The 26,489-nt window shown below is 26.2% G+C and overlaps 1 protein-coding gene across 1 annotated transcript; it reads left to right on the top strand.

The window, feature by feature from the left end:
• Positions 1-609: 609 nt before the first annotated feature.
• Positions 610-26,489, top strand: LOC127282303 (uncharacterized; the record flags this gene model as incomplete). Its single annotated transcript, XM_051306470.1, has 6 exons — positions 610-682; positions 2,771-3,166; positions 4,286-4,597; positions 23,698-23,842; positions 24,995-25,177; positions 26,308-26,489. Coding segments are annotated over exons 1-6 (1,291 nt in total), but the record flags the coding sequence as incomplete, so codon positions are not given.

The raw sequence follows: 26,489 nt of genomic DNA, 5'->3' as shown, positions 1-26,489 counted from the left end.
TAGTTATTTTAATACTCATTGAAATATGTGCATTAAGTTATTTATCTTGCATATAATAACAATAAATTGAGAATTTTTTTCTAATAGTTTTAAAAATAAAGCAAATGTAATTTTTTACTGTAATTTTTAAATATTCAATTTGAAATAATTAAATATTAAATTTAAAATTTTTTTTACCATTCATATTTTACAGTCGTCTTTTATTAAATTATTTTTAATTATGTAATTCATCAATCATTTTTTTCTGTTTTAATATTATTATTCACGATATGAATAATTTATTAAAAATATTTAACTGAAATTGATATCCAGTTTTATTTCATAAAATCTTTGTAAAAATTAAAAAATTTTGTGAGATAAAAAAATTCAAGAATAGATAAATAATATATAATAAATAATAAATAGTAAATAATAAATTCTGCATAAATATGTAAAATTAAAATCAAAAAATAAAAAAGTAAGAATTATTTATTCGTAAGTTTTGAAACACCGCTAACTGTGAAATCTACCTAATACTAATGTTTTCTTTTGTTTTTAATTAACCATATGTTAAATTTTTCCTTTTTGCTTTTTCATGTCAAATTTTATTCTTTTAATAATAATTAAAAAATGGCAAGCAATATTCGGAAACCTATTCGTCACAAGCAAAAGGCAATATTGTCGGGTTTGGAGACATATCGTGGTATGTAATTTAAATATATATCACATTATCTATATTAATAAGTGATTAAATATAATAAAATCTTTTATGGGCATATCTCTAGAACCTTTAACTTTAATGTCCCTCGCATATATTTTGGTAATTTTAATAAATTTTTCGTTGGTTTTTGTTGGAAATATTAATGCTTGATATAATCAATCATTTCCAAAAGATTCCACTTTAATTTATTAAATACATAAATAATTATTTCAATTTTAAAACGCGATTTTTAACAATGTCTACTTGTCCTTAACCATACTTTCTGATGCTTTAAACGATATAGTTTTAGATTTAATAAAAATTACTAATTCTGAAATATGGTTTTTCAATGTTAATTAATCGGTGAACACAGTTTCGCAGGGAAATTAATATTTTATTACTTGTGAAAAAATTTATAAGCTTTTAAAAGTTGTCCCTCACTTTTAACCTTTTCGACCGTAATCATCGTATTTATGATTTTTCTTTTATAAGACAAGCGGCACGTTAAAATAACTTATGGGAAATCAAAGATCAAGTTACTATAATTATTTTGAGACATAATAAATTGATGTGCTTCATGTCTTCAAAAAACTATTATAAGTTAAGTAAACGAAAACACGTGTGGACAAAATTTGAAAACAACCGTAATACGAGTGATACTTCATGAAAATCATATAAAAGCATTCGAAAAGTACTTGTATATATTTTCACATGTGCCATTTAACATCCCGTGAATGTGCTTCGAGAAAAAATACTTCATTGCAAAGATAATGTAAAAATATTCATCAATTACGGTCGACCGTAATCGACCGAAATTTTTTAGAAACAAATTGTTATGTACGAAGTTGCCGATTATAATTTTTTTTATAGAAACTGTCATTAATTATTAAAACCTGAAGGTTAAGTTTTAATGTTTATTTCGAGACACAAAAATGGATCCAAAAAAAATTCATTCTGAAAAAAGATAAGATGCGAGAGAAAAGAAAAATAAAAAAGGAAAAAAGAGAAAAGAAATTGGAAAGTTTACGAATATTAAATTTAAATAGAAAAAAGTCTATGAAAATCGTATGGTAAATTTTAAAAATTACAATTTTACATTTTTAAAACAATTCACTATAATAAAAATCTATTTTAAAATGTAATGTAAATATTCAAATAAAAAATTTATATATTTAGTTAATTTTTGACACATGCTTTTATACCCAGTGCATTATTTCAGTATTTTATTATTCATATAAATATTGAAAATATTAAACGAATTTTATTGCTTTTTAAAATTATAACCCCTTAGAAAATTCCCTTCAACTGTTTTTTATCCTAAAAAGCAAACACCTGTTGAATATTTTTTTGTTACAGGTTAAAAATAATTCTCAATTTTAAATATTTATAACTTTTTGAAGACAACTTGTTTTATATGTCCACTTGTATAATTGGAAAGCTTAGTTCTTGAAATTTATGTAGACAAAGTTTCAATACTGTGCTCAAAAAAAAAAAAAAAATTTTTTTCTTATTGAAAAGTTAAAGGTTTCAAAGATATGCCCTTATATTTTTTCAGGAAATTTATTAGATGACATGTTGGAAAATTTTAATTACAAGGAAATGTTAATTATTTTAAATTCAAAAAATCCTTTGAGGAATGAATATTGTAAGTTTAAATATTGTAAATATAAAGATAAATTTTTAGCAATTAAAATTTTAAAAAAATACATACAAAAATACCTTATCTACTATCTACACCCAATGGAATCGAAATTAATATTCTCAAGGGGTGTTTTTTTTATTTTATTATTTAGGATCTAAAATTATTGTAAATTGTCAAAATTAAAAAAAAATTTTGAGAACTTGAAATCATATTTCACTATGAAAAATGAAAAAAGTAATTTTTAATGAATTATTAATGAATTAATTGTTTTTCAATATCCTATAGTATATTACAGATTTAAATATTTAATATTAACAGAAAAGAATGACAACCTTAAATAGTCTTAAATTCGAAAGGTTATCAGCGGTCCCTCTACTTTAATAGCTGATTCAAAAATTTTACATTTTTGGCATGTGTGATTAAGAAATTTTTGGTCCATATTTTTCTAGATCCTTGGACGGGAACTATCGTGAGGATGTTTTCAATTGCTGGCCTCGGTACTTTAATGGGAATTACTATTTTATTGATTGGAATCTTTGCTTTTGGATATTTTGAAAATAATGATATTGGTACATATTTGACTAACTTAAATGCAGGAGTAATAATGGGAATTGTACTAAGTTTCACGATGATATATAGTGAAAAAATAGTTTACACAGACTTCACGATAAAGAAATTAATCTTCGTATCCCCTGTGATTAGTATTGTTTTCATTATGGGACTTATTCTTGCTCCATTAGCAATGTCAACATTATTGTCACGATTTGAAATTCAAGCTAATCTTTTAGCTATAATGTCAACGTTGTATCCAACTCTCATCATTATTGGATTTTTAAAAGCATCTGGTAATTTTCCTTATAATGAACAAAATAATTTATAATTACAATAATTAGTTTCTAGCTACTAAATTTTTATTTTACAATCATTTTCATTACATGATTTTTTTATATAAAAAAATGTTAATTTAGCAGAATTCTTATTTAATCGAATTTTATATGATTCAAATTTTTAAATGACAAATTCCAATTGACTGAATTTTAATTTATCAGAATTTTTTTTACCAATTTGTAATTAATAGAATTTTTAAGACGCCGAATCTTCATTTGTCCAAAATTAAAAATTACCTAATAATCAATTGACAGAAAGATTTGGCGCAATTTTTAAAATTAACCAATCACGATTTTCTTGATAATTTCTAATTGATTAATTTTAAAAATCTTCATATTTCCACCGGTTTTTTATTCTGACATTTGTAACTTCAGTAACGTCACTGTATATAATAAAATAAATAAAACTTTTAAATGTTTTTAATGATAAAACAGAAAAATTTAATAATTATAATCAGACAAATATCCCACGTATTACAGTAATATATTACTGTAATATTATACGCTTATTATATATATATATATATATTATGTATATATTATTATTATATACATACCAATTTCAAAGTTTTTTTTTATAATAAAACAGAAAAACATATTAATTTATCGGTCAAATATTTTTTTAAATGATTTTAGAATTTTTTTAATATTACCATTTAATATTACCGTAATATTACCGGTTGATATAACTGTAATGTTACCATAAGGCAGAAATTTTAATATTACAGTAATATTACTGTAATATTACGTGCTGCTTGGGTCAGAGATTATGAAAAAATGTTTATACAAAATTAATTCAAATTAAAATTACTGAGGAAAAAATCTTCACGTGGAACAGCAATATGTTTCATTAGAATAGAGAATGTTTTAACTGAATCAGCTAAAACTGTCACTATTCTAATAAAAACTCCGTCTGTTACAAGTAAAACTTCTTTTCCGTAAACTCAAAACACCTGAATTAATTAATCACACATCATTCTCTTCAACAAAAGGAATATTAAATTTATTTTTGTAATATTCTACATAACTATGCAAACCTCTTTCATCTTCAATAAATGTTAAATTTTTTTATCACAGGTGACTCTAAAAAAGCACATCGTCTCTTTCAAATGTGGATGAATTTCCAATTCGTGAGATTCCGCTATCAAATTTTATACGCTGCAATTGTGTTGTACCATAAAATGATAGCTTTCACAATTAAAAAATTTCGGCCACCTTCTAATAATGAACTTTATGAGTTAATAAGGACAACAGAACAAATAAAGCATCATAAAGAAGAAATAAACCAATTAATTTCAGAAATAGATTGTCATTATGATTTTACTACAAATTGTAATATAGACTTCCTGATTCACATGGAATTAATGCTCCTAACAGAACCTGTTCAAGGTTAATACATTTAAACCCAAAATAATAAAATATTATTATTTATTATTAAGCTTCAGCCTTTCGGCCTAAAAGTAGACTTGGCTAATAATAAAATATTAAAGTTATTAGAATTTACAATTTAATTTAAATTGAATTACATAATTAAAAAAAAATTCTATTTTAGATGAAGCGAGGGACACGGAGTAAAAAACGCAAGATCAATAATAAACATTATTAATAAGAATTTTTATTTATAATATATTTTTTAAATAAAAAAAATTTGAAAAATATACATTAAGGTAGAAAATTAAGGAATTAAATTTTTCAAATTTTTTTTTATTTTTCAAAAAAATTAAATATTTCATATACCTATCTCAATGTTGACACGTTTCATGTGCGTTAAATTTTTTTTCTGATTAACCCTGTTTTATAATTATTGTGAGATCTAATATTTGAAAAGAATTAAATGTGCATGTGTTTGTTGGAATGATGAAAATTTCTATTCAATTTTTTTTAATGCACTAAAATTATAAAAAAATTAATTTAGAATTTTATTTATAATTATTAAATTAATTAAAAAATATTTCTTTTATAAATAAAGCGAATTTTTTATGGTACCCTAAAAATTAAAAAGAAAATAATCTATAAATTTTTTATTAAATTAGCTATTTTTAACCTATCTTTAATTCTATAAATTGAGAAATTTTTTTACATTTAATCATGTACCCCTGTTCCTCGGATTAAACGAATTTTTTTTGGTACCCTAATAATTAAAATGTAAATTAATCAAGAACTTTTTTTAATGAGCTATTTTTAACCTATATTCAATTCTAGAAATTTATTGAGATTTTTTTACATTTATTCATATACCCCTTTTCCCCAGATTAAACGAATTATTTTTGGCACCCTAAGAATTTAAAAAAAATTAATCTATAATTTTTTTGATTTAATTAGATATTTTTAACCTGTTTTTAATTTATTGTTTTTTTAATTACTTAGGGCCAGTTTCACCAACTCCGGTTAAAAGTTAATCATCGATTAAAGCTAATTTAAGCACTCATGATTGGTCAATTAGGGATTTAATTGATGATTAACTTTTAACCGGATTTTGTGAAATTGGACCTTAATATGATAATTTATTTATTGGTTATTTTGTTTAATTAATTAATTTATTTATCCAATTTACATATATAATATATATATATATGTCATAGATACATAATAATATTATTACGAACCTTTAATTCAATTTCTTTATAATTTTCTAATATTTACACTAATCGCTCTATCTGTAGATCAACTTCTTATATCCTACCTAATTTTGAATATTTTTTCTTTAAGAAATTTAAATCTGATATATATATATATATATAAATATATATATATATATATATATATATCAATTGAAATTAAAAAAACAAATGTGTAATGTTTAAACTTTGTCAGATACGTTTGTCAATATTTGTTTCTGTTTTGATAGAATGTTGTTAAATATTTTGAACAAAGCTAACAAACGCTAAAACGAGGTAAATTTAATTTCTTTTTAAACTATTGATTTTTAAAAAATTTTACAACTTGTCACCTATCTTAAGTTTTTTTAAATGTGAAAATAGGGTTAAGAATAATCATAATTTAAATAAATTTTTTTTTATTTTATTAAAAAGAATTATTTTACTATTGCATAAATGTTTGTATTACTATATATTTTTTAACGTTTTAATTTTATATAATTAATAAATAAAAATCGATGAATAGTAATATAAATTCAATATTTAATGAATTATCAAATTCTTTACGTTTAAAAATAATGATCTAAAAATATTTTCAAATTTTAAGCAACATGCAGATAAAAGTTCTATTTTATTAATGAATCAGAGTTTATTACAGATTAAAAAATTTGAAAATTTTGAATTTTTATTATATTTAAAATGCCTATTTTCATTGATGGATACAGCTATAATCCAGATCCCAGAAACGAAAACATCCTTAGGTGAATATTAAAATTTTTAAAAATATAGTTTTACAATTTAATTAAATATTTCTCAAAATCCTGGTTGACACCTAAAATTTCATCTCATTTTATTTATACCTCAGTTACCATAAATATAACACAATACAGGCCTTAGATTAAATGACTTTTATAGACTTTTTTCAATGAATGAAACTGTTTTCGACATTTTTACAATTTTTTTTAACAAGATATTTTTATTATAAAATATACGTTTTGAAATTGAATTATGTAAAAAAATGAACTATGATTTCACTTAAAAGTAAATATTTAAAATGACATTATTCAAGTCCTTCTAAAATTCAATTATTTAAAACATTTTTCAATTGAATATTCTCTAGAATTCAATTATTATCTAAAACTTATAAATAATCATCAGTAATTCATATTTATGAAAATTTTAGTTAAAAATCTCCTGAAATTTTTTTATTTCTAAAAGTATTAAATCGAACTCTACTTAAAATTTAATTGTTTTTATTAAAATTTTTATCTAAAATTCTTTGCTAAATTAATTATTATTTCTTATAATTTTAATCAACATCTTTAAAAATTTAATATTTAAAACATTTTTTGAATCAAAAATTCTCTAAAATTAAATTATTATTTCAAATATTTATAAACTCTTCGGCAAATAAACTGTACGAAAATTAAAATTATAATTTCATGAAATTTATTTATTTTCAAAAATGATAACTCCAGCTCTTGCAAAAATCAATCATTTCTCAAATTTCAAACTAAAGTTTATTGTTCAATTAATTATTTATATAAATTTAATTACATTTTTCTAAAACATAATTATTTAAAACATTTATCAATTAAAAATTCTTTTATGAAATAATTAATTTATCGATAAATACTGAATATTACAATAAACCTAATACTAATAAAAACCACCTTAAAAAGTATTTTTATTTGTTTATTTAATTTCACTTATTTCAAGTTTTAGTCATACAAAAGAGCAGTTTCGCATTATTATATAAAATATAAAATTAGGCATAAAATTTAAATTTTCGTTAATTCTTTTAAAGCGTGCTTTTCACGCAACAACCCCTATAGCATCCAAACTTTTTGATAATATTGCAAAATCATTTCCAACATTGATGAATGTTTGGCAATATTACTGGGTTAGTCCTTTATTGGTATAAGTAAACAAAAAAAATTTCATAATAAAAAAAATGTTTAAAGATAACGAATATATGATTCTAACCCTTTAATTATGATAATTAAAGCCGACCTACATTTTATCACTTACACTTAGAATTTACTAATTTAATTGCAACACTAAAAAAATTATATTCTAGATTTAAAAATTTCTTCTTAAATAGGCGCCAAGAATATATTATTTACTGTAAGAATATTTCCTCACTTACTTTAATTCGGCACTATTCTTGGCGCCTATTTAAGAAGAAATTCTTAAATCTAGAATATCATTTTTTCAGTGATATAGTATACTTTTTGATTATGGCAGGTGTTCAAAAAGAACAGGAAGGACTGCATGTAAATTTTTATTAATAAAAGAAAATGGGCATTTTATTAAAGGGAAAGAAGAAAATCATACATGCAGTATTTTTAAAACTTTTGGAGAAAATAATAGAAAGGCTAGAAAATTAATGGTTGAAAAGTGCAAAGACATAACTCTTGAACAAAAAACTATTTTCGATAATGTCGTTACTGAGTAAGAATTTAATTATTATATTACCACTAATTTTTAAGTTTCTCAATTATTTATTTTATTATTTATAACAAGATAAATAGTTTTAATTTAAACTGCAATTATTAATTTTAAATTGTATTGCTTCCTCATGGAAAGCATTTTAATATGAAAAGTTTTCAAGTTATATTTTATGATGTAACTTTGTATTTTTCGTCCTCAAGAATCAAAAAAAGTCGTTCCGTATGTGTGAGTGTAAGTGTATACAGAAAGAAGGATTCTGTACTAATCACTTTCATTATGATTCAACTAGCTGTCGAACCGCCTACGTCGGGTCTCGACATCTAGTGGTGCGTGTCCGATAGTATTTTCGTACAAAAAGTATTAGTATTTTCATCAGGATCGTCTGTAAATTGTTCAGAATTTATTTACATTGCTTAAAAATTATATAAATATTTGATTGTTATTTAACCAATGTCAATAAAAACTTATATCTTCCTTAAATTTAAATTATGATTTAAACTAAATTTTACCAAATTAAATTTTTTTATGAAATTTAAACATTTCAATGATATTGTTTCCAAGATGCACCACCAATTTGGTTGGGCCACCAAGAAAATTTTGTTGGTATTTTAGTAACCAAATTATTTGTTTGAGTCAACCAAAAAATTTGGTTGAGTGTTGTTTATTGGTATAACAAAAATGTTTGGTTAGCTCAAACAAATTTTTTTGTTAGGTCAACAAAAATATTTGGTTGATCGAACAAACAGTTATTTTGTAAAATTAAAAATGTTATTCTACCTTATTTCTTTTTTTGTATCCTTTTTATTTATTTTATTATTTATTTATTATCAATTTAACGTTTAATTTATATTTATCCAATTGAAATATTTGTGGACTTTGAAAAATCTCATCTCCGCCTGGGATCGAACCTCTGTTTTAAAACTGAAGGTCGGGAGCTCTGACCACCGGACTACCCATCCTTGTGAGTTCCATCCTTGCAAATCAAATTATTTGGTTGCCACAACCAAAATTTTGGTTAGGACAACAAACGATCATTTGGTTTTTTAGACCAAACTATTTTGTTGTGTTAACCAAATTATTTTGTTGTCGTAACCAAATTTTGGTTGGAATTTAAAAATGTTTAACCAAATAATTTTGTTGGCCTAACCAAATGTTTGGTTGAGATAACTCTACGATTTTGTTTCAGCCAACAAAAATTCGGTTACAAGAACCAAAATTGTCTAACCAAACAATTTTGTTGCAACCACTAAATTTTTCTTCTCAGTGTAGAGGTAACCAGTCATACATCTCACCCACACAGCACCAAAAATTTATCGAATAATCCATCACAAAAATACATGTACTCAAAAGAATACTATGATTAAAAAACGATAATATACTACATTTTCTATGGCTCTTCTATAATATATCCGTCGAATTTTTGCAGTTGTGTTGTTACAAATCTGTAATTTATAATTATATATATAATAGATATAGATAGATAGATAGATTTGTACAAACAAAATAATTAGAGACGTATAAATTCAATTATTACAATAATTTTTATTGTTCGATTTTTTGATTTTCAAATTTTTGAACCAAATACTTTCAATTTGCAATTTGGAATTTTCTTATTTTGACGTAAAAATCTTAATCAGAGATCCCCTAAATTAAGTTTGAAAGCAATTGGTTACAATAATAGTTGTTTCGATTTTTTAACCCCAAAAACTGTTTTATAGCCATATTTCAGTTTTACCTTGTAATTTTTATAAAATTATGCTAAAATGTGACTAAATAACATTTAATACCGAATTATAGAAAGTTTAGAAACAATGTATTAAGAAATAAATAATCTGAAAATTTTTGATTTTTCGAATTTTTAAAAAAGTAGCATATTTTCCATACAAATTAATATTTTTTATTCGGATATGACAAAGATTTTAAGTTAGGCTTATACCTAAGAGACCACCAAGTTTCACTTTAATCTGTCAAACCGTTCTTACGTAATGCTGGAACAAAATATTGCGGACATAGATACCTACAGACACAAATTTTTTTATGGCCATTTTTGACTCCTTGTTATTCATAACGACAAACTATGTCAAAAATTTTGGATTCTGAGGAATGTACTGACAAAATTCTGATTTTATTAATACAGATTATGATTGATTATATGATATTTATATAAAATGTACTATGACCCCCACATTAATTAAGATTAACTAATTTTTTTGCATTTAAAAATTTTTTTAAAATCGTTCTTGTCCATAACTTTAAAAAAAGGGGTAAAACACCTACAAATGTTTTTCATTAATTCAGTGTGTCCAGCGGTCAGGGAAGTCAGGGAAATATTTTAGTCAGTAAAAAGTCAGGGAACTTTTTAATAATTTGCCAAAAATAAACATTTTTTTGTACTTCTCGCTAGACACCCTTTTAATTTTATAGTCTATTAAGTCTTATCATCTTCTGAACTATTGGCAAACATTCCACTGTAATTCAATCCAAAGTTACTGACGTTTTTAAAATTTGCAAAAATCTTTTTTCCCCATAACTTTTAAAAATGTTTAAATATCTAATAGTATATTTTTATATATGCGGAAAAAAGAAATTCATGACTTGATATCCAATGGTGGTAAAATATAACAGCTCTTACTTTGTTAATCGTTTATTTTAATGTCACTTATTATCTCATTATTTTATTTTTATAACATTGGACAGTGATCATGGAATGAACACAAAAAATACTTCTCCCATTAGGAAGCAAATCATACTTCAACTTGTCAGCGGTTTTTCTTTATTATTTTAAATAGTAGAATATATGAGAGGTTAGGCCACTGGGAACTTTAAAAACAAATCGATTTCTTCTATAAAAAGATTCCGGGTCTCAGAAATAAGAAATAATTATTATGAAAGTAAAACATTTTTAAAAGCTAAAATTTTAAATCTGTGCAACGCTCTATTGTGCACTCTTAATACATACGCTGAAAAAACGATATTCCAGATTTTAGAATACCTACTTAAATAGGTGCCAAGAATAAGAATATTATTTTTATTGTAAGAATATTTCCCACTTAATTTAAGTAGGCAATACGTACTTCTCTAGCTTTTGAGTTGTAAATAACGTTTTTTTAATTCTACCCCCACAGCACCGAAACTTTCCTAAAGATTTCCCAAAGATTTATTTGAAATGTTTGGAATATTTAATTGCAATGTTTAGTGAAAATTCTATAAAAATTTAAATTATTAAATTCCTGAACATTTAAATGAAATTTTCGCCTATAATTATAATTAGGCAAAAATTTCATTTTAATGTTCAGGAAAGTTTCGCGCGTTATACAATAAAAATACCTTATATTAAAGAATGATGGAAAATGAAAAAGGAGAAGGTAATTATGTACATTGAGAACATTGCTTATTTGCCTGCCCAGAACGATTTTCGTCATCCGGTCGCCACGTAGGTAAATGTCTAGACCGCGCTGAAAGAAAATGTTTGAGAAAACTTCACATTACGAAAAACGTAATTTACACTTATAAAATTTAGAATTCTGAAATAAGGAATATTCTGAGTACAACCTAATTAGAAAAGTGTATTACATTATGTGTTATTATAAATGTGTATGTTTGTGTGAATGAAATATATTTATAATATAAATATTAATTTAATTTTAAGAAAACTTGATAATGATAAAATATATTATAGAAAAAATTTTTATAGATTGTGGCTAGGGCTGTAACTCTATCTCTACAGGTTTCTTAATAATTTCATTCTACTTCTACAAAAACTTTTAAATTTGAGTCTTTTTTTGTGTTTCACAGTCACCTAACCACTTAATACATTCGCTCTTAAATATAAAAAGATAACAACTAGTATATTTAAAATGAAATCAAGAGTCTCCTTAAGTATACAATCGGCGAAACCGATTGAAAATTGCTAATAACTTCTTTAAAGAAACATTTTTAATTATGCATTATGAGGAAGCCTTAGCATCATGAAGAAGTTTTTTGGCCGTCTTTTAATGAATATAATGTTTAAAAATTACAATAAATTTTTTTTAAATAATTCACATTACAACTTTGATTTTAATTAAATTTCCATAAATTACCTATAACTTTCCAAAATTAGTTTTAAAACTTTTATTTTATGTATCATAAATTACCTTAAAGTTTCATAAATTACCATAAATTACCCTATAAATTTCCAAATAAATTTACAAAATTATATTTTTCTTTTTAAAATTTTGTTTTTTATATTAAAATTTTTTTTATATTTTTATTATGTACAAAAATAGATCATTATATTACATGGGTGCAGTTGCATTTAATTTGTTTAAAATATACCAAAATTATAGACAATTTGTCTGGTCCATTACAGATATTTCATTCTTGACTATCATACTTGAAAGTTATATTATGATTTTCATTTTAATTAAAAAAAATTCTATAATAACAGAAACCAAATTGTACGCTACGCGAAGATTCACCCATATATATATATTTGCCCTATATGTTTTCGAAAGGTTTTTTCCTGCTCTTTCGAATGGTGTAAAAAAAATTTTTAAAAATTCAAATTTTGACCCTTTTTTTGGAAATTAAATCTTTTTTCAAATTTTTTTTTAAGTTTTATTTTTATTTCCTTTTTATTTTTTTTTATTTATTTATTTTGAAAGCTAAAAATGTATATTTTCATCAAAAAAAATATTGAGATGTCCTTTTTTGTTATTTATGAGATATTAGTTAATTAATTAATTAAGGTTAATAAAAAAATGATATATTTTATAAACAAATAAAGTTATCGTAATTCTGACGTTACTAAATGAAAGTTAACAAAATTCCGCATCCAACGAGCCTTATATGAAGTACTTTGGGTTACTGGATTGTTAATAAACAATTGGCTAACACGGCAATTGCTTTTAAAAAATCCTCTAATCCAAAATAGTCCGTATAGGGCTCGTTGGATGCGGAATTACGTCAGCTTTCAATGGGTACCTTCAGGATTGCAATAACTTTATTTATTTGTAAAATATTTCATTTTTTATTAAAAATAATTAATTAATTAATTAATATCTCGAAAATAACAAAAAAAAACATCTCAATATTTTTTGTGGTGAAAATGCACATTTTTAGCTTTCAAAAAAAAAATAAATAAAAAAAATAAAAAGGACCGAACTTAAAAAAAAATTTGAAAAAGGTTTAATTTCCAAAAAAGGGTCAAAATTTGAATTTTTAAAAATTTTTTTTACACCATTCGAAAGAGCAGGAAAAAACCTTTCGAAAACATACAGGGCAAATTTTATTTCTTCTTTCTGTTTAAAAGTTACAAGTCTTCAAAAATTTACTATTTAAATTTTTCAAAAAAATTTAACTTCCTCCTTCTCCGACAGTTTTTGAAAAAACCTAACAATAATTCGTGGTTAAATTACTTACCCCTATGGGTAAGCTATGTGAAAGTTAAAGCCCGATTCGATCAACTTTTTTTTCACTTAGTTCCCTACAGGAATTTTACCTTATATATATATATATATAGTTGATTTTTTAAAATTCAACAACAAATTTAATGAATTTTCATTTGAATAAGATTTTCTGAGAACGGGTTGCCAAACAATCTAAATTACAAAAAGGAGAAGCAGGCAATGCTTAGAGTGAGACATAAAATGGGTTACAGACAGCCAAAATCATTATTAAATTTAGCGGAATTAATGTTCGTCGGGAAAATGTCTTCTTTACAACTATTACAATCAGTTGTAATAAGTGGAGAAGAATCAGCTCTCATTTTCTCAAGTCAAATTCTGTTACAGCAATTGAACACAGTGAAAGAAATTTTTTTAGATGGAACATTTAAAGTAATAATTTAATTATATTTCACAATTTTATTTACTTATTTAACTTTAAACTTTCATTGCCAGTTCAATTGGGCGTTTGGATCATAGAACTTAAGTTATTTCGCATGGAGTGAGGAGGCCCCGGAACGTAACTGCACCCGCTACTTCCAGGGGACTCTGCTTTTCTTTGAAATTTTCTAAACAAAATTATGTTAAATTTTCATTCACAATTATAAATAAATTTACGTGCCATTCTACGATCTAGGCGCTCAATTTTTTTCAAAAAAGGTTTGGCATTCATTGCATAAAAACATATTTTTTAAAAATAAAACTTTTTATAAACAAAAAGAAACCAGTCAATAAACTAATTCTTTAATATGCAAAGTTGTATAAATTTTCCTCCTATGTTTTTATCTGTATTGTTCAGAACTCTTATACCCTCAATTAACATACACTGGAACTTCTGACAATTGCATCTCTGACGATTGCAGCAGCTCACGTAAACGTAAAGACGGCGTCAAGGTTATACCTCTATCTATTCCACATAAGACTCGAGTACTGCAATAGTTAAAGGTTCCAGTGTAGTTTCCACACAGATTGGACAAAAATTACGTTTACCACAATCACCTATTTTACATCCTTGATATAAAAATAACTCTTTTATAAATTTCACTGTTCAAATTATAGGTTACACCTAGAATACCAAAAATGTGCCAATTGTACACAATCATGATGAGGATAATGGACAAGGTAAAAATTTTTATTCAAGAAAAAGAAAATAAAAATTTTATGGGAACATATATCCAATGTGAAAATGATTCGTACGATTTTTAAACAAGTTATAGCGGATTTCATGCAGATTTCGCAAGAATTTTCAATTAGAATTTATATGACGTTTTGAAATGTTTTTTCGTAGAAATTATGAATTATGAATTTAATTTCGTACAATGTTTCATTTGAATATACTAAATTTTTAAGTTTTTCTACATATTGAATCCGCCATTTTGAATTTTTAAAAACTGACCTAAAATTCGTAATCAGCGACCCCAAAAACCCCCGAATAAGGAATACTAAGTAAATTTATCGATTCAATTTTGGGGAAATAGTTTTATCTATTTAGATTCGGATTACAGATCACTGTATGTTAGAGAGAAAAGTTATCCTTCTTGGGGTATCACGTTACCATCTTGGAGGAATATGTGGAGGGATAAATATGTGACAACCTACCCCAAAATTAAAAACATTAATTGTGCACAACAAAAAGTGGACTTCTAGTTGTGCGTGCTGTAGGAAAGCATTTTTTATTACTCTGGGATATGTAAACAAATGATCTAAGGAGGTTTTATTTAATAAAAGAAAAATAATTTTAAAAGAACTGCTGAACTACACAGAAAAAACCTGAACTCAAAATGATAGCGTATGCTACTCATTTTGATAAGCAGCAAAAATGAGTCAGGTTGGTGGCGCCACTGCCTATGTCGTTTAGCATTGACTCATTGTTTCTGCATATCAAAATGAGACTAAGTTTTTTCTGTGTATCACGATAGTAAAGTGAAATATTCATTTTCTATCCTCAAAAATTTAAGCCTCCATTTTTCTCCGTGATCCCATATGAAATCCAATATAGGTTGGATATTGGGAAAGAAAATTCCCTACTGAAAATCCCTGCACAAGATCTTGTACAATTTCCTGTACAGGATCAGCAACTGAACTTGTACAAGTTCTGACCAGTTCCTGTACAGGAAAAAGCATACGAATTTGGAACAAGTTCATGTGTGAGATCTTGTATAAGATCTGGTGCAAGATCTTGTACAAGAAAGATACTTGTACAAGAAAATGCCAAATAAGCAGGCTTTCCAAAAATACTACTCGTTTGCAGATACAAATTCAGGTTTGGTCGCTAGATTCGAAAACGTCTTACCTAACTATCCTTGCCCCATCCTCCCCTAATAAATAAATGTTATCAGGATAGATATATATCTTTTTAATATTTGATATTAAATTTTAATATTTATTTATTTCTATTTAATATTTTGAGATGAGAAACAATTGCCTTAATATCTAAAATCAGACACAAGGATTTTCTAAAATATCAATTCCATTTTTGTAGGTCATTTTTTCAAAATTTAAAAAAAGGTTTTGCGAAAAAAAATTTTACTGTGTAAATTTGATTTTGTTTACAGAAAAAATGTATTCCCTCGATTAAAACTAAATTTTAATTTAAGTTTTAAGTTAATTTAAAAAAAAAATTTTATTTATGGTGACAAAATGACTAGCCAGTAGTAAAATTAAACATTTTTGGTCAAAAAACTACATTTATGATGGAACAATCTCTGAAAATTTCAGCCCAACCAGTTAAATAATTTTTTCCAATCATGTTAATCAAGTTTTTGTCATTTTCATTTGACATTTTGACGCTATAAATAAAAAAAATTTTTATTTTCATTTACTTCAATGTATATGAAATAATGTATAATTATTTGAAAACATTTCAGTAAATTTTACTATGAAAAAAAATTTAAAAATTTTTTTGTAGTAAACTCAGACTGTCCTCCCCACGTGAAAAGATTACCGGTAAACTCCGCGAAGTAGCTCCGCGGAATTTCCGCAGAGGAGCTCCGCGGATTTTCCGCGAAATTTCCGCAAATTTTTTTTTGAATAATAATATATTTATGTTAATATTTAAAATAATATAAAATTAAATTGTGTATATTCTACTTAAAATTACTTTTTAATTTTTAGTTAACAAGTGAGAGAAGACTTTGACACTAATTTTGTTAACAAAAAATTGAAAACTATAAAAATAGGTTCACGGTTATAGCCGGTAAAGATGTATGTATTTTTCTTTTCTACTTAAAAAAGTAATCCCAAAATTGATATCAGATTATTGCATTAAAGAGAGTTAAATATATAATAGATTAAATAGTTTTTTACTTGTATTTATCCTTTTTATAAGACAATAATAAAATTCATTTCATATAAAAATTTTATTAATAAAAAAATAAAAATGCATTTGCCATATGATACTGATTTCTATTTATTTAATAAAATTTATTTCACTCATTATATATTTTAATTTTTAGTAGGGTTAAATTAGGTTACAATTAAAACTTTCAGAAAATAACTTTATAATCTAAATACAGGTTATAAGCTTTTAAAAGGTTTGGAAAAAGAAATGATTTCCCGGTCGTTACCGTTACTTATTGATGGCTTCGTAATATGAAAATTTTATACGACATGTTTAATTTCCCCAAAAAATTGTATTCTTGCTGCTGCCTAGTTCTTGAGTGACATCGATTTGTTATTCTTCTAATGCTTCGTATTTTCATCATGTCTTGAAATGTTAAAATCCTTAAAAAATCCTTACTGATTGTAACCACGAAACTATCCTAAAGGTTATCAATATTTTTTTTCAAAAAATTGACGTGTCTAACAGTAAATCTTATCTCAGTTGTTAACTAAAGTATAAAACGTAATTTAAATAGAATGTATTAAATTAAATATTATATTACTTTAAATAATAACATAAATATATTAATATGCAAAAAAAAAAAATTTGCGGAAATTTCGCGGAAAATCCGCAGACCTGCTCTGCGGAAATTCCGCGGAGCTACTTCGCGGAGTTTACCGGTAATCTTTTCACGTGATCTTAATTAATTGATTTAAACAATTTTAAAGGCTGTGGGTGCTGTGTTTATATTAATGACAAACAGATCAAGCAACTTATATAATGAAATTTTTGGAAAAATCAATTTACTTTGTCCAAATTTTAAAGTCGCATTAAAAGATGTAACAGGAGACGCGGAAGCAGCAGTAATGAAAAGTATAAAAGATACTTATTCAGAGTGTGATTACCATATCTGCTGGTTCCATTCAAAAAAGGTAAATCATTTTTCTCTCTAAATGAATTTTTGGAAATTTTCAGGCAATTGTCGGTTCTATAAGATATTTTCTTTTTCTATTTCCCATACAAACAAATGTATAATTCTTGTTTTCAATATACAAATGTTATTCACTATTTGAAAGATGGCAAGTGAAAAAGGAGTCATACGCCAGTTTTCTGTTTTTACAGAAATCGAAAAAATATATTTAAAAAAATTGTATTGGTCATTTAAAAAAATAAGAAAAACACCCTATTAAAAGTTTCTATAGGCACTCAATTGAAAATCTATACGGGAAACCATCGAATTTTCCATATGGAATTCCATAAGTTTTTACATAGAATCTTATATGGTATTAAGTAATGTATGGGAAACCGCATGTGATTCCCACAGGTTCCCATATGTATATATTTTTATGATTTTGTGGCCTTTGGTCTGAATCCCTTATAGCCATCTTTGTGGTATTTTCATTTTAGAGAAAGGAATATTTTAAACCTTATAAAGTTATTCATAAAAATATTAAATTAAATTTTCTTCTGTTTTCAAGTCCAGTTATAGGGTAAATGAGAGTAAATTCAGCCACACACCAGCAGCCGACAACTTCTTTTTATTATTCTTAAGGGTGCAATCGCAGTTGTAACATTCAAAAAATCGATTTTTTTGCATTTTCTTAAAGCATAATATGTTTTCAGACATATGTCTACAAATTTTTATAATGATTCGGTGAAAATTGTATGAAATATACAAGCTGAAAGGTAGGCGTGTCAGGTCGGTCGAGAACAAGCTAACAGCCATGTGGGTCTTTAAACCTTTATATTTGAATTGGGATTTTAAAAACAGCATCATCTGCCAAAGAATTACTTATATGGTCCAATAATTGATGATTTTATCAGATTTCAAAAAAAATCCATCTTTATAAAAAAGTTAGTTAAAACTTGAAACACGTTTTTCTCAAAACTACATTTTGAAATAGGTGACCACTCTCACTTGAAAACCCCAAGTAGCACGATATATCAACCAGATGTCACGGTGATATCACCGGGGAATGTCACCGTGACATCAGGAAAATGTCAAAATGTCCGCCTTACGGTGATATCACACGGTGACATCAAGGTGATATCACAGTCATATCACGGTGATATCATGGTGATATCACCGTGATATCATGTTGATATTTTACAGGGATTTAAAATTTTTAATAATATTTAACAATAAATATACTTTTTAGTTAAAAAAACAAGAAACTAGCAAAATGGTTAGTAAATATATACTTTTAAATTAGTTTTATTTTATTATTAAAATACCATGTTATAAAATACCAATAAGAAGCGTCGATGGAAAATTTGATAAATTTAGACCTTAGAATGATAGATATATATTTTCAAAAATGCTTCGTTATGAAAATTGGAGAACAAAATAAAAAGAATTAAGTTAAAATTTCATTATTTTTCTAATAATATGATATCACCGTGATATGACTGTGATATCACGGTGATATCACCATGATATCACCGTGATATGTTTGTGATATCACCTTGATGTCACCATGATATCACCGTAAGGCAGACATTTTGACATTTTCCTGATGTCACGGTGACATCTGGTTGATATATCGTGCTACTTGGGACTACTAAACCGACTGTCATGAAATTTAACATGCTTTTTCAATACATAATAATCTAGTCCTTGATCGAAGGATTAATTTTTTTATGCAAAATTTTTTTTTTTACAGCTGAAAAAGGACCAATTTTTTTTTAGTGAAAATTGAAAGGTAAACTTTGACAGGTCGCCATTTCGTCAAATTTTTTTTTTTTTTTAAATCGCTCCGTCAAGGATTAGATACCGTAAAATGGGGTAAAGTCGGCCTGCGCTTTAAATCATTTTAAAGTTTAACTATTACTTTTTTCCAGAAGAAATCCGAGTTTTATTAAAAATGTAGTTATAGAATTAATGTAAATTAATAAATGAAATACAATATTTAAGTGTTTAAAGCGCCGGCCGACTTTACCCGCAAACGCCGACTTTACCCCATTTTACGGTAATCTTTCAATAAATGTAAATCCGTTTGAATTTTTGATTTCAAATGAGCCAGATTACCATAGTCGTGGTTACCACAAATCATATTTTTTAAAAGGACATCACTTTGACAGGATATAACTTTAAAAATATTTAATATTTTTAACTTTTTTTTTTAAATTCATGTTCAATATATGTATTTTTAAATAATAAATCAATATTTTGAAAAAATTTAATGGTGTACGAGAAAAAAATTCATAAAAAAGATCAATTTTTTGGCGCTACAACTGCGATTGTCCCCTTAATATTAAAATAAATCATTCTTAAAACAATTTTTATATCAAATAACATATAAATTTTCGGAAATTAGGTAATGTTTGTATTGAGCTACTACAATAACTTTGTCAAACTATTAAAATAGGTGACCGACTACTATAGTTCTATGTTTTTCATAATTATTATAATTAATTTTACAATGAGATTTTATTAAAAAAATTAACAAATTTTTCTCTTAAAAACCATTGTGTACAAATTTCGTCAAGAATTAAATAGTATAAAAATTTATGCATAATTATAAATTATTAGCAAAACGTAAATGTTAAAAAATTACATTAGTTTGCATTTAAATTTGAACAATATTTAGAATCATTTTAATTTTTTCAATCGACCTCTTCTTACTAGATATTAAAGTTATTTTTTACGTAGTAAAAATAAAAAATATTAATGATAAATAGGTATATAGCAATAATTATAAACATTTTCTTAAAGTCTTTTAGGGAATACTATGAAAGCAAGTGTCATTTAAAAAACGCAGATGATACAGTATTGAAAATGGCTTACAATTTACCACTACTTCCAGAAGAAAGATATTTTGAAGGTCTTAATATCATATATGAAAAAATCAAAGAATACCCTTTTAGAATTCACACTAAATTAATGAAATTTTTTAATTACCTGCAAAATTACTGGGGAAGAAGAACTAAAAGTTTGTGTATAGGTCATTTAGTCCATAGGACCAATAATCTAAATGAGTCTGCTAACCACAGATTTTTCACAAGACTGGGTGGTTTACACCCAGGTATTTGGAAATTCATAGGTAATATCAATAATTATAATTTAAAATAATACTTATAAAATAACTTTTTCTTATAATAAAAATTTTAATTAATTCTTGTCAAAATTGTATTCCTGGCATGAAAACGAATCGATTGATGTATATTTCTATTGTATAAAGTCAATTGAAGACTTATTAAACTAAAAGCTTATGTTATTTATATATTTGAAAAAAATTTTAACTTTATAAAAATTGATTATTTAAACAAATATGAAAAATTAAAACTAATACCGTAATTTTCTATTACGGCGCGTTTGTATCAATTTCGGTGACTAAAATTACGTGTATTTTGAAGATACCTTGCCCGCCGTAATTAAAGCCAATGGAAATCTTAAAAATGTTTTAATTACGGCAAGGGAAAAAATTTGATCTCAAATAATTAAATTAATAATTATTTAAATGTGCATCTTTATCAGTAATTGTATCAAAAAAAGATTAAACAATTTTTTTTAATCATTTTGCAAGAGTTATATTAAATATAATAGTAATAATAGTTATTTTTTATGAACACACCGTAATTGCTACTTTTACTGCTACACACTTAGAATATATAGTAGTGGTCGAAGTAAATTCTTTAACTGTATCGAGGAATCAATACATTCGTCGTCTCTCAACTAACCTCGGAAGTCACACTTAATGAGGAGATGTTAAAAAAATTATTAATTTAGAAAAAGATTTCCCTTTTTTGAAAATTTTTTTATTTTCCGAATTGCAAAGTAAAATTAATAACATTACATCGTTTTCACTATGTTTTTAATGCAGAGATTAGAATTGATAAGAATAATTGTTGTTTTAAATGTACATTTCTTGAATAAATAATCATTCATTTTTGTTTCTAATTTAATTTTCCATCTTTTCTGCATCCATTTAATTGCTTTTCCTTCATTAAAAGCCCTATAAAAATCATCCGTTTCAGTGCGTTTACAAGCTTATGATCATTTCGGATACCAAAAAGTACTCATATTCAACCCAGATAGCACGTAAGCTTGCAGCAACATTGCGGCAAGCTTGACGCGCAATATTGACAACCTTGCATATCAAACTTGCCGCAGGATTACTGCAAGCTTCAAATGTCCCACCTGACCCAAGCTTGCACATGTTGCGCCTGAAATAGATTTAAATGAAAATTGCTTGCACCCTAAAATTTCTTGCAGATTTTGAGTCTCTGAGGTTCCCAGAGTATTTTCAAAGGAAAAAGAAAATAATCGCCGGAGCCATTTTCGCGAAAAATAAATTTCAAAATTTTTTCATTGATAACACAGCCCTACAAAAAAAGTATTATGTAAGCTTGTAGCAAGGTTGCTAAATAACCTTTATTTATACGTCTAACAAAATTTTTTGTTATGTTTCGTCTAATTTATATAATTTATATAAATTAAACGAAATGTTAAAATAAATTTTTTTTTTAGGTTTAAAGCACGGTTATTTGACAACCTTGCATCAACATTGCTACAAGCTTACCGTGCAAGCTTACTGAGAAATCTTACTATAATCTTATTATGCAATCTTGCGATAATCTTATTGTGCAATCTTGAGATAATCTTATTGTTCAATCTTGCAGTAAACTTACAATGAAATCTTTCGGTAAGCTTACCATGAAAGCTTGGGTCAGGTGGGACATTTGAAACTCTGAGTAAGCTTGTGTCAAATTTGCCGTGCAAGGTTGATAATATTGAGTGGCAAGATTGCTGCAAGCTTATGTGTTATTTGGGGAGATTCTCACTATAATTCGTTTACCAGCTATCGAGTTCGTAACTGAAATCCATTGTTCTGGTATCTTTTATTTTTTACTGGGTAGCGCAAGGTCTACAGTTTCCACAATTATTAATATTTTTTAATAAAAATACATATACAAGTACATTGAAATATGTACTATTTGATAAAATAAACGTCGCTTTAAAAACATTTTAAATAACGGCTGACAAATTTTTTGAAAATTTCAATATTTTTGACTCATATAAAGGTATATAACCCCTTACCCAAGAAGCACGTAATATAACCTCAATATCAAGGTAATATTACATGTAAGATTCGTAATATAACGTTGTAATATTACAGTAATCTTACAGTGATCTTAAAATGTCCGCCTCAAGGTAATATTACCGGTAATGTTACTGTAATATTAAGGTAATATTACAGTAATATTGCAGTAATATTATACCGTAATATTAAGGTAATATTACAAGAGAATATTACAGTAATATTATGGGAACATTTCTTTACGAAAAAATCTACCCATCCAGGGAATCGAACCCCGAACTCAAAGCACACGAGTCCAGAGTTTTACCAACAAGCCAAATTGACTTATAATATATTCACGTTTTTTATGCTTTATGAATAACTCAAATCAGTCTGTAATATTACTGTAATATTACCGTTAATATTACTGTAATATTACCGTTAATATTACTGTAATATTACCGTTAATATTACAGTAAATATTACTGTAATATTACCGTTAATATTACTGTAATATTACCGTTAATATTACTGTAATATTACCGTTAATATTACAGTAATATTCCCGGTAATATTACCTTGATATTGAGGATATATTACGTGCTTCTTGGGTAATTGTTCTTAAAAAAGTTAAATCTGAAACTAATAAAAAAATTTAATTAATATGTAGATTCATTGGAAAATGTGATAAAGAACGAACAAATTCGCATGAATAACCTTCTGCAAGGTTACATACAAGGAGAATTTATGCGGAAAATGGATATCGAAAGAGACCTAAAGATTCGTGAAGCTATTAGAAAATTGGAAAATGGATGGTAAAATTTCAATATAAAATCAATTTTTACAAATTACTTTTGTAATTCCGACAAATGTCTAATTTCTTACTTCATACATTTAGTATCTCCCCTATTGAAAATTCCTATATAGGATAAGAATAAGAAAAATTTATATCGTTGAAGTTTTTTCGCACTTTGGTAATCAACTTACTAAAAATACATAGTGAGTTTACGAAAAAATAGTATAAAAAGTTTATCCGTGTGGTAAAATGTTGTCTTATTTAAGGAGAGATTGTGGTGATTTTTTTTGAAAAAATTGAATTGTTTTTTTTTCATTTTTGGTCAGTATAACTATTTAAGAACACGGTGAAATTAGTCTAAAGTATTTCCAAGGTTTAAAAAGGATATAATTTGAGTAGCTACATGCAAAAACTCGCCAAACGCGTAAACACATACGTTCTTACTAGTCAATTAGTAGTAAATGACTCAGAGGCACTTACTGCAACTTGACTGTCATTAGATAACTTTAAAATAATCTTTTAGTAGCCAAAGAAGAAACTATGTATTGAACCGCTATCGCCGATTGTGTAAAAATCACTTTTTTGTTTAATTTATACTTAAAACACTTCAAATGCGTTTTTCTCAAAAATGCGTATTTTAAACTTTGTGAAGCTATTATTTTAAATCTATTCAATCAATTAACTTTAAAATTGGACAGAATGTTTCTTGAATATATAGGTTTCTTGTGAAGTAGGATTTTTAAAATCCTACTTCCCTTTAAAAACTTTTTTTAAATTTTAATATTTTAAAAAATTATAAACAATTTAAGTTGCAAAACTTTTGTTCTACTTTACACAATAGTTAAAATAGTGGGTACACATTAAGAAACATTTTGTTCTTTTCATTTCAGATTAACTGTTGCACTTTCGGCAGCCATTTATCGTTAGTTTATTAAAAAAATTGTTTTTGACTCTTTCAGACATGTATTATTTTATAAAAAAAATTGTAAGAAAAAAAAAATTTTTTTTACTATAAAATAAATCTTTAAAAAAACCTCAAAATCACCTTAATCTCCCCTTAAGAATAACAAATCTCTAAAATCTTATTGCATTTTAATGAAAATTTTAAAAAGTGGGGGGATTGAATTTTGACGTTTATGCGAAACTGTTTCTCTCAAATCCTTATAACCAGCACAAAAGTTCTGCTCATGAATATAGTTCTGGTCGTAATCCTAGAAGAACCAACTGGGCATCATGTTGTGAAGACCTCAGAGACTCCATGGAATGCTTTCCTACTTGTTATGGTACAGAAGAGAATAAGGCTACCTAACGGACATTTCGCCTGTGACAGAGCTGAATGTGTGAGGCATCTTGTGTAAGTTAACTTCCCAGACTTTAGAGAATCAAAGCAAAACAATGGTGATTGGAATCCAGGTAAATCTCGATTTGGACGATAAAACTGGAAACTAGCGTTTAACATCGTGACTCTGTAAAATATTGATTGGGCCTTATACTCGTTTAAGCTATTTAAGGCGCGAGGAGGACGGCATATATCCAATTCTCTTGCAGAAAATATTGCAATATGTTCGTCTACCTTTGGTCAAAATCATAAAAGCACGTATAGTTATTGGTTACACTCCTGAGGCATCGAAAGTGACTAGAGTGGTGTTTATTCCGATTTCATACCGATTGGTTTAACCTCCTTCATGCTCAAGACATTGAAGAAACTAATTGATACATTTATCAGACAGGAATGTCTGATAAATCAACCTCTACATTCAGGACAGAATGCCTATAGAGCAGGCTGTTCTGCAGAAACAGCCCTTTATTCAGCAATAAGCAGAATAGAGAAAGAATTAGACGCAGGAGTTTATAAGGTGGGCACTTTCCTAGACATAAATGGTGCTTTTTTCTAACACCTATTGTCAAGCAAAACGCAATGTGGCTATAAGATGCATACCAGATCCATTGATTAGGTGGATAAGAGGTATGCTCCATAATAGAGCCCTGCAAGCAGAGTATGGAGAGGCCAAAATAAATGGCCTAATTTCCTATGGTTGCCCACAAGGCGGAGTTTTGTCACCTCTATTGTGGAGCTTAGTAAGAAATGAGTTATTAGTAGACCTCAATAGCGAGGAATTTTATACGCAAAGCTATGTGGATGACTTCCTGATTGTTTTAAGAGGTCTGTCGTTAGATACACTCTTAGTGTTTCTTAGAAAAATGGAGAGCTAGGAGAAAACAAACAAAACTCACATCCTCTATCTGAAGATCCCATAAATTAATATGGGATAAAACAGAATGATTAAAAGAGTAAAATTCAAAGCTCGCTTTAAAACCATTATTCCTTTGAGAAAAAATTGTGAAAAAGACAGTTCAGTTGGAGGTGTAGTATGAAATACTAATGGATCAAAGCAGGAAAGAGACACAGGATCGGGTGTATACTGTAAGTCTAATACCACTAAAGTGACATTATCTTTAAGTAATTACACCACGGTTTGGCAGACGGGGGTCTGCTGTAATCACTTACGCAATGATTTATCTTGAAAAAGGAAAATCAGACAAAAGAATTAATGTTTATGTCGATAGTCAAGCGGCTATAAACGCCTTGAGTAATCCGACTACAGAATCAAAACAAGTTCCCACACACCACAAAAGCTTACTACAAGTTTACATCAGACTTTCAT

Source organism: Leptopilina boulardi, unplaced genomic scaffold, assembly GCF_019393585.1.
Source record: "Leptopilina boulardi isolate dan_hultmark-lab unplaced genomic scaffold, ZJU_Lbou_2.1 LbouV2_295, whole genome shotgun sequence".
In the NCBI taxonomy this organism is placed as follows: Eukaryota; Metazoa; Arthropoda; class Insecta; order Hymenoptera; family Figitidae; genus Leptopilina; species Leptopilina boulardi.
This window is presented reverse-complemented; position numbering and strand designations above follow the sequence as displayed.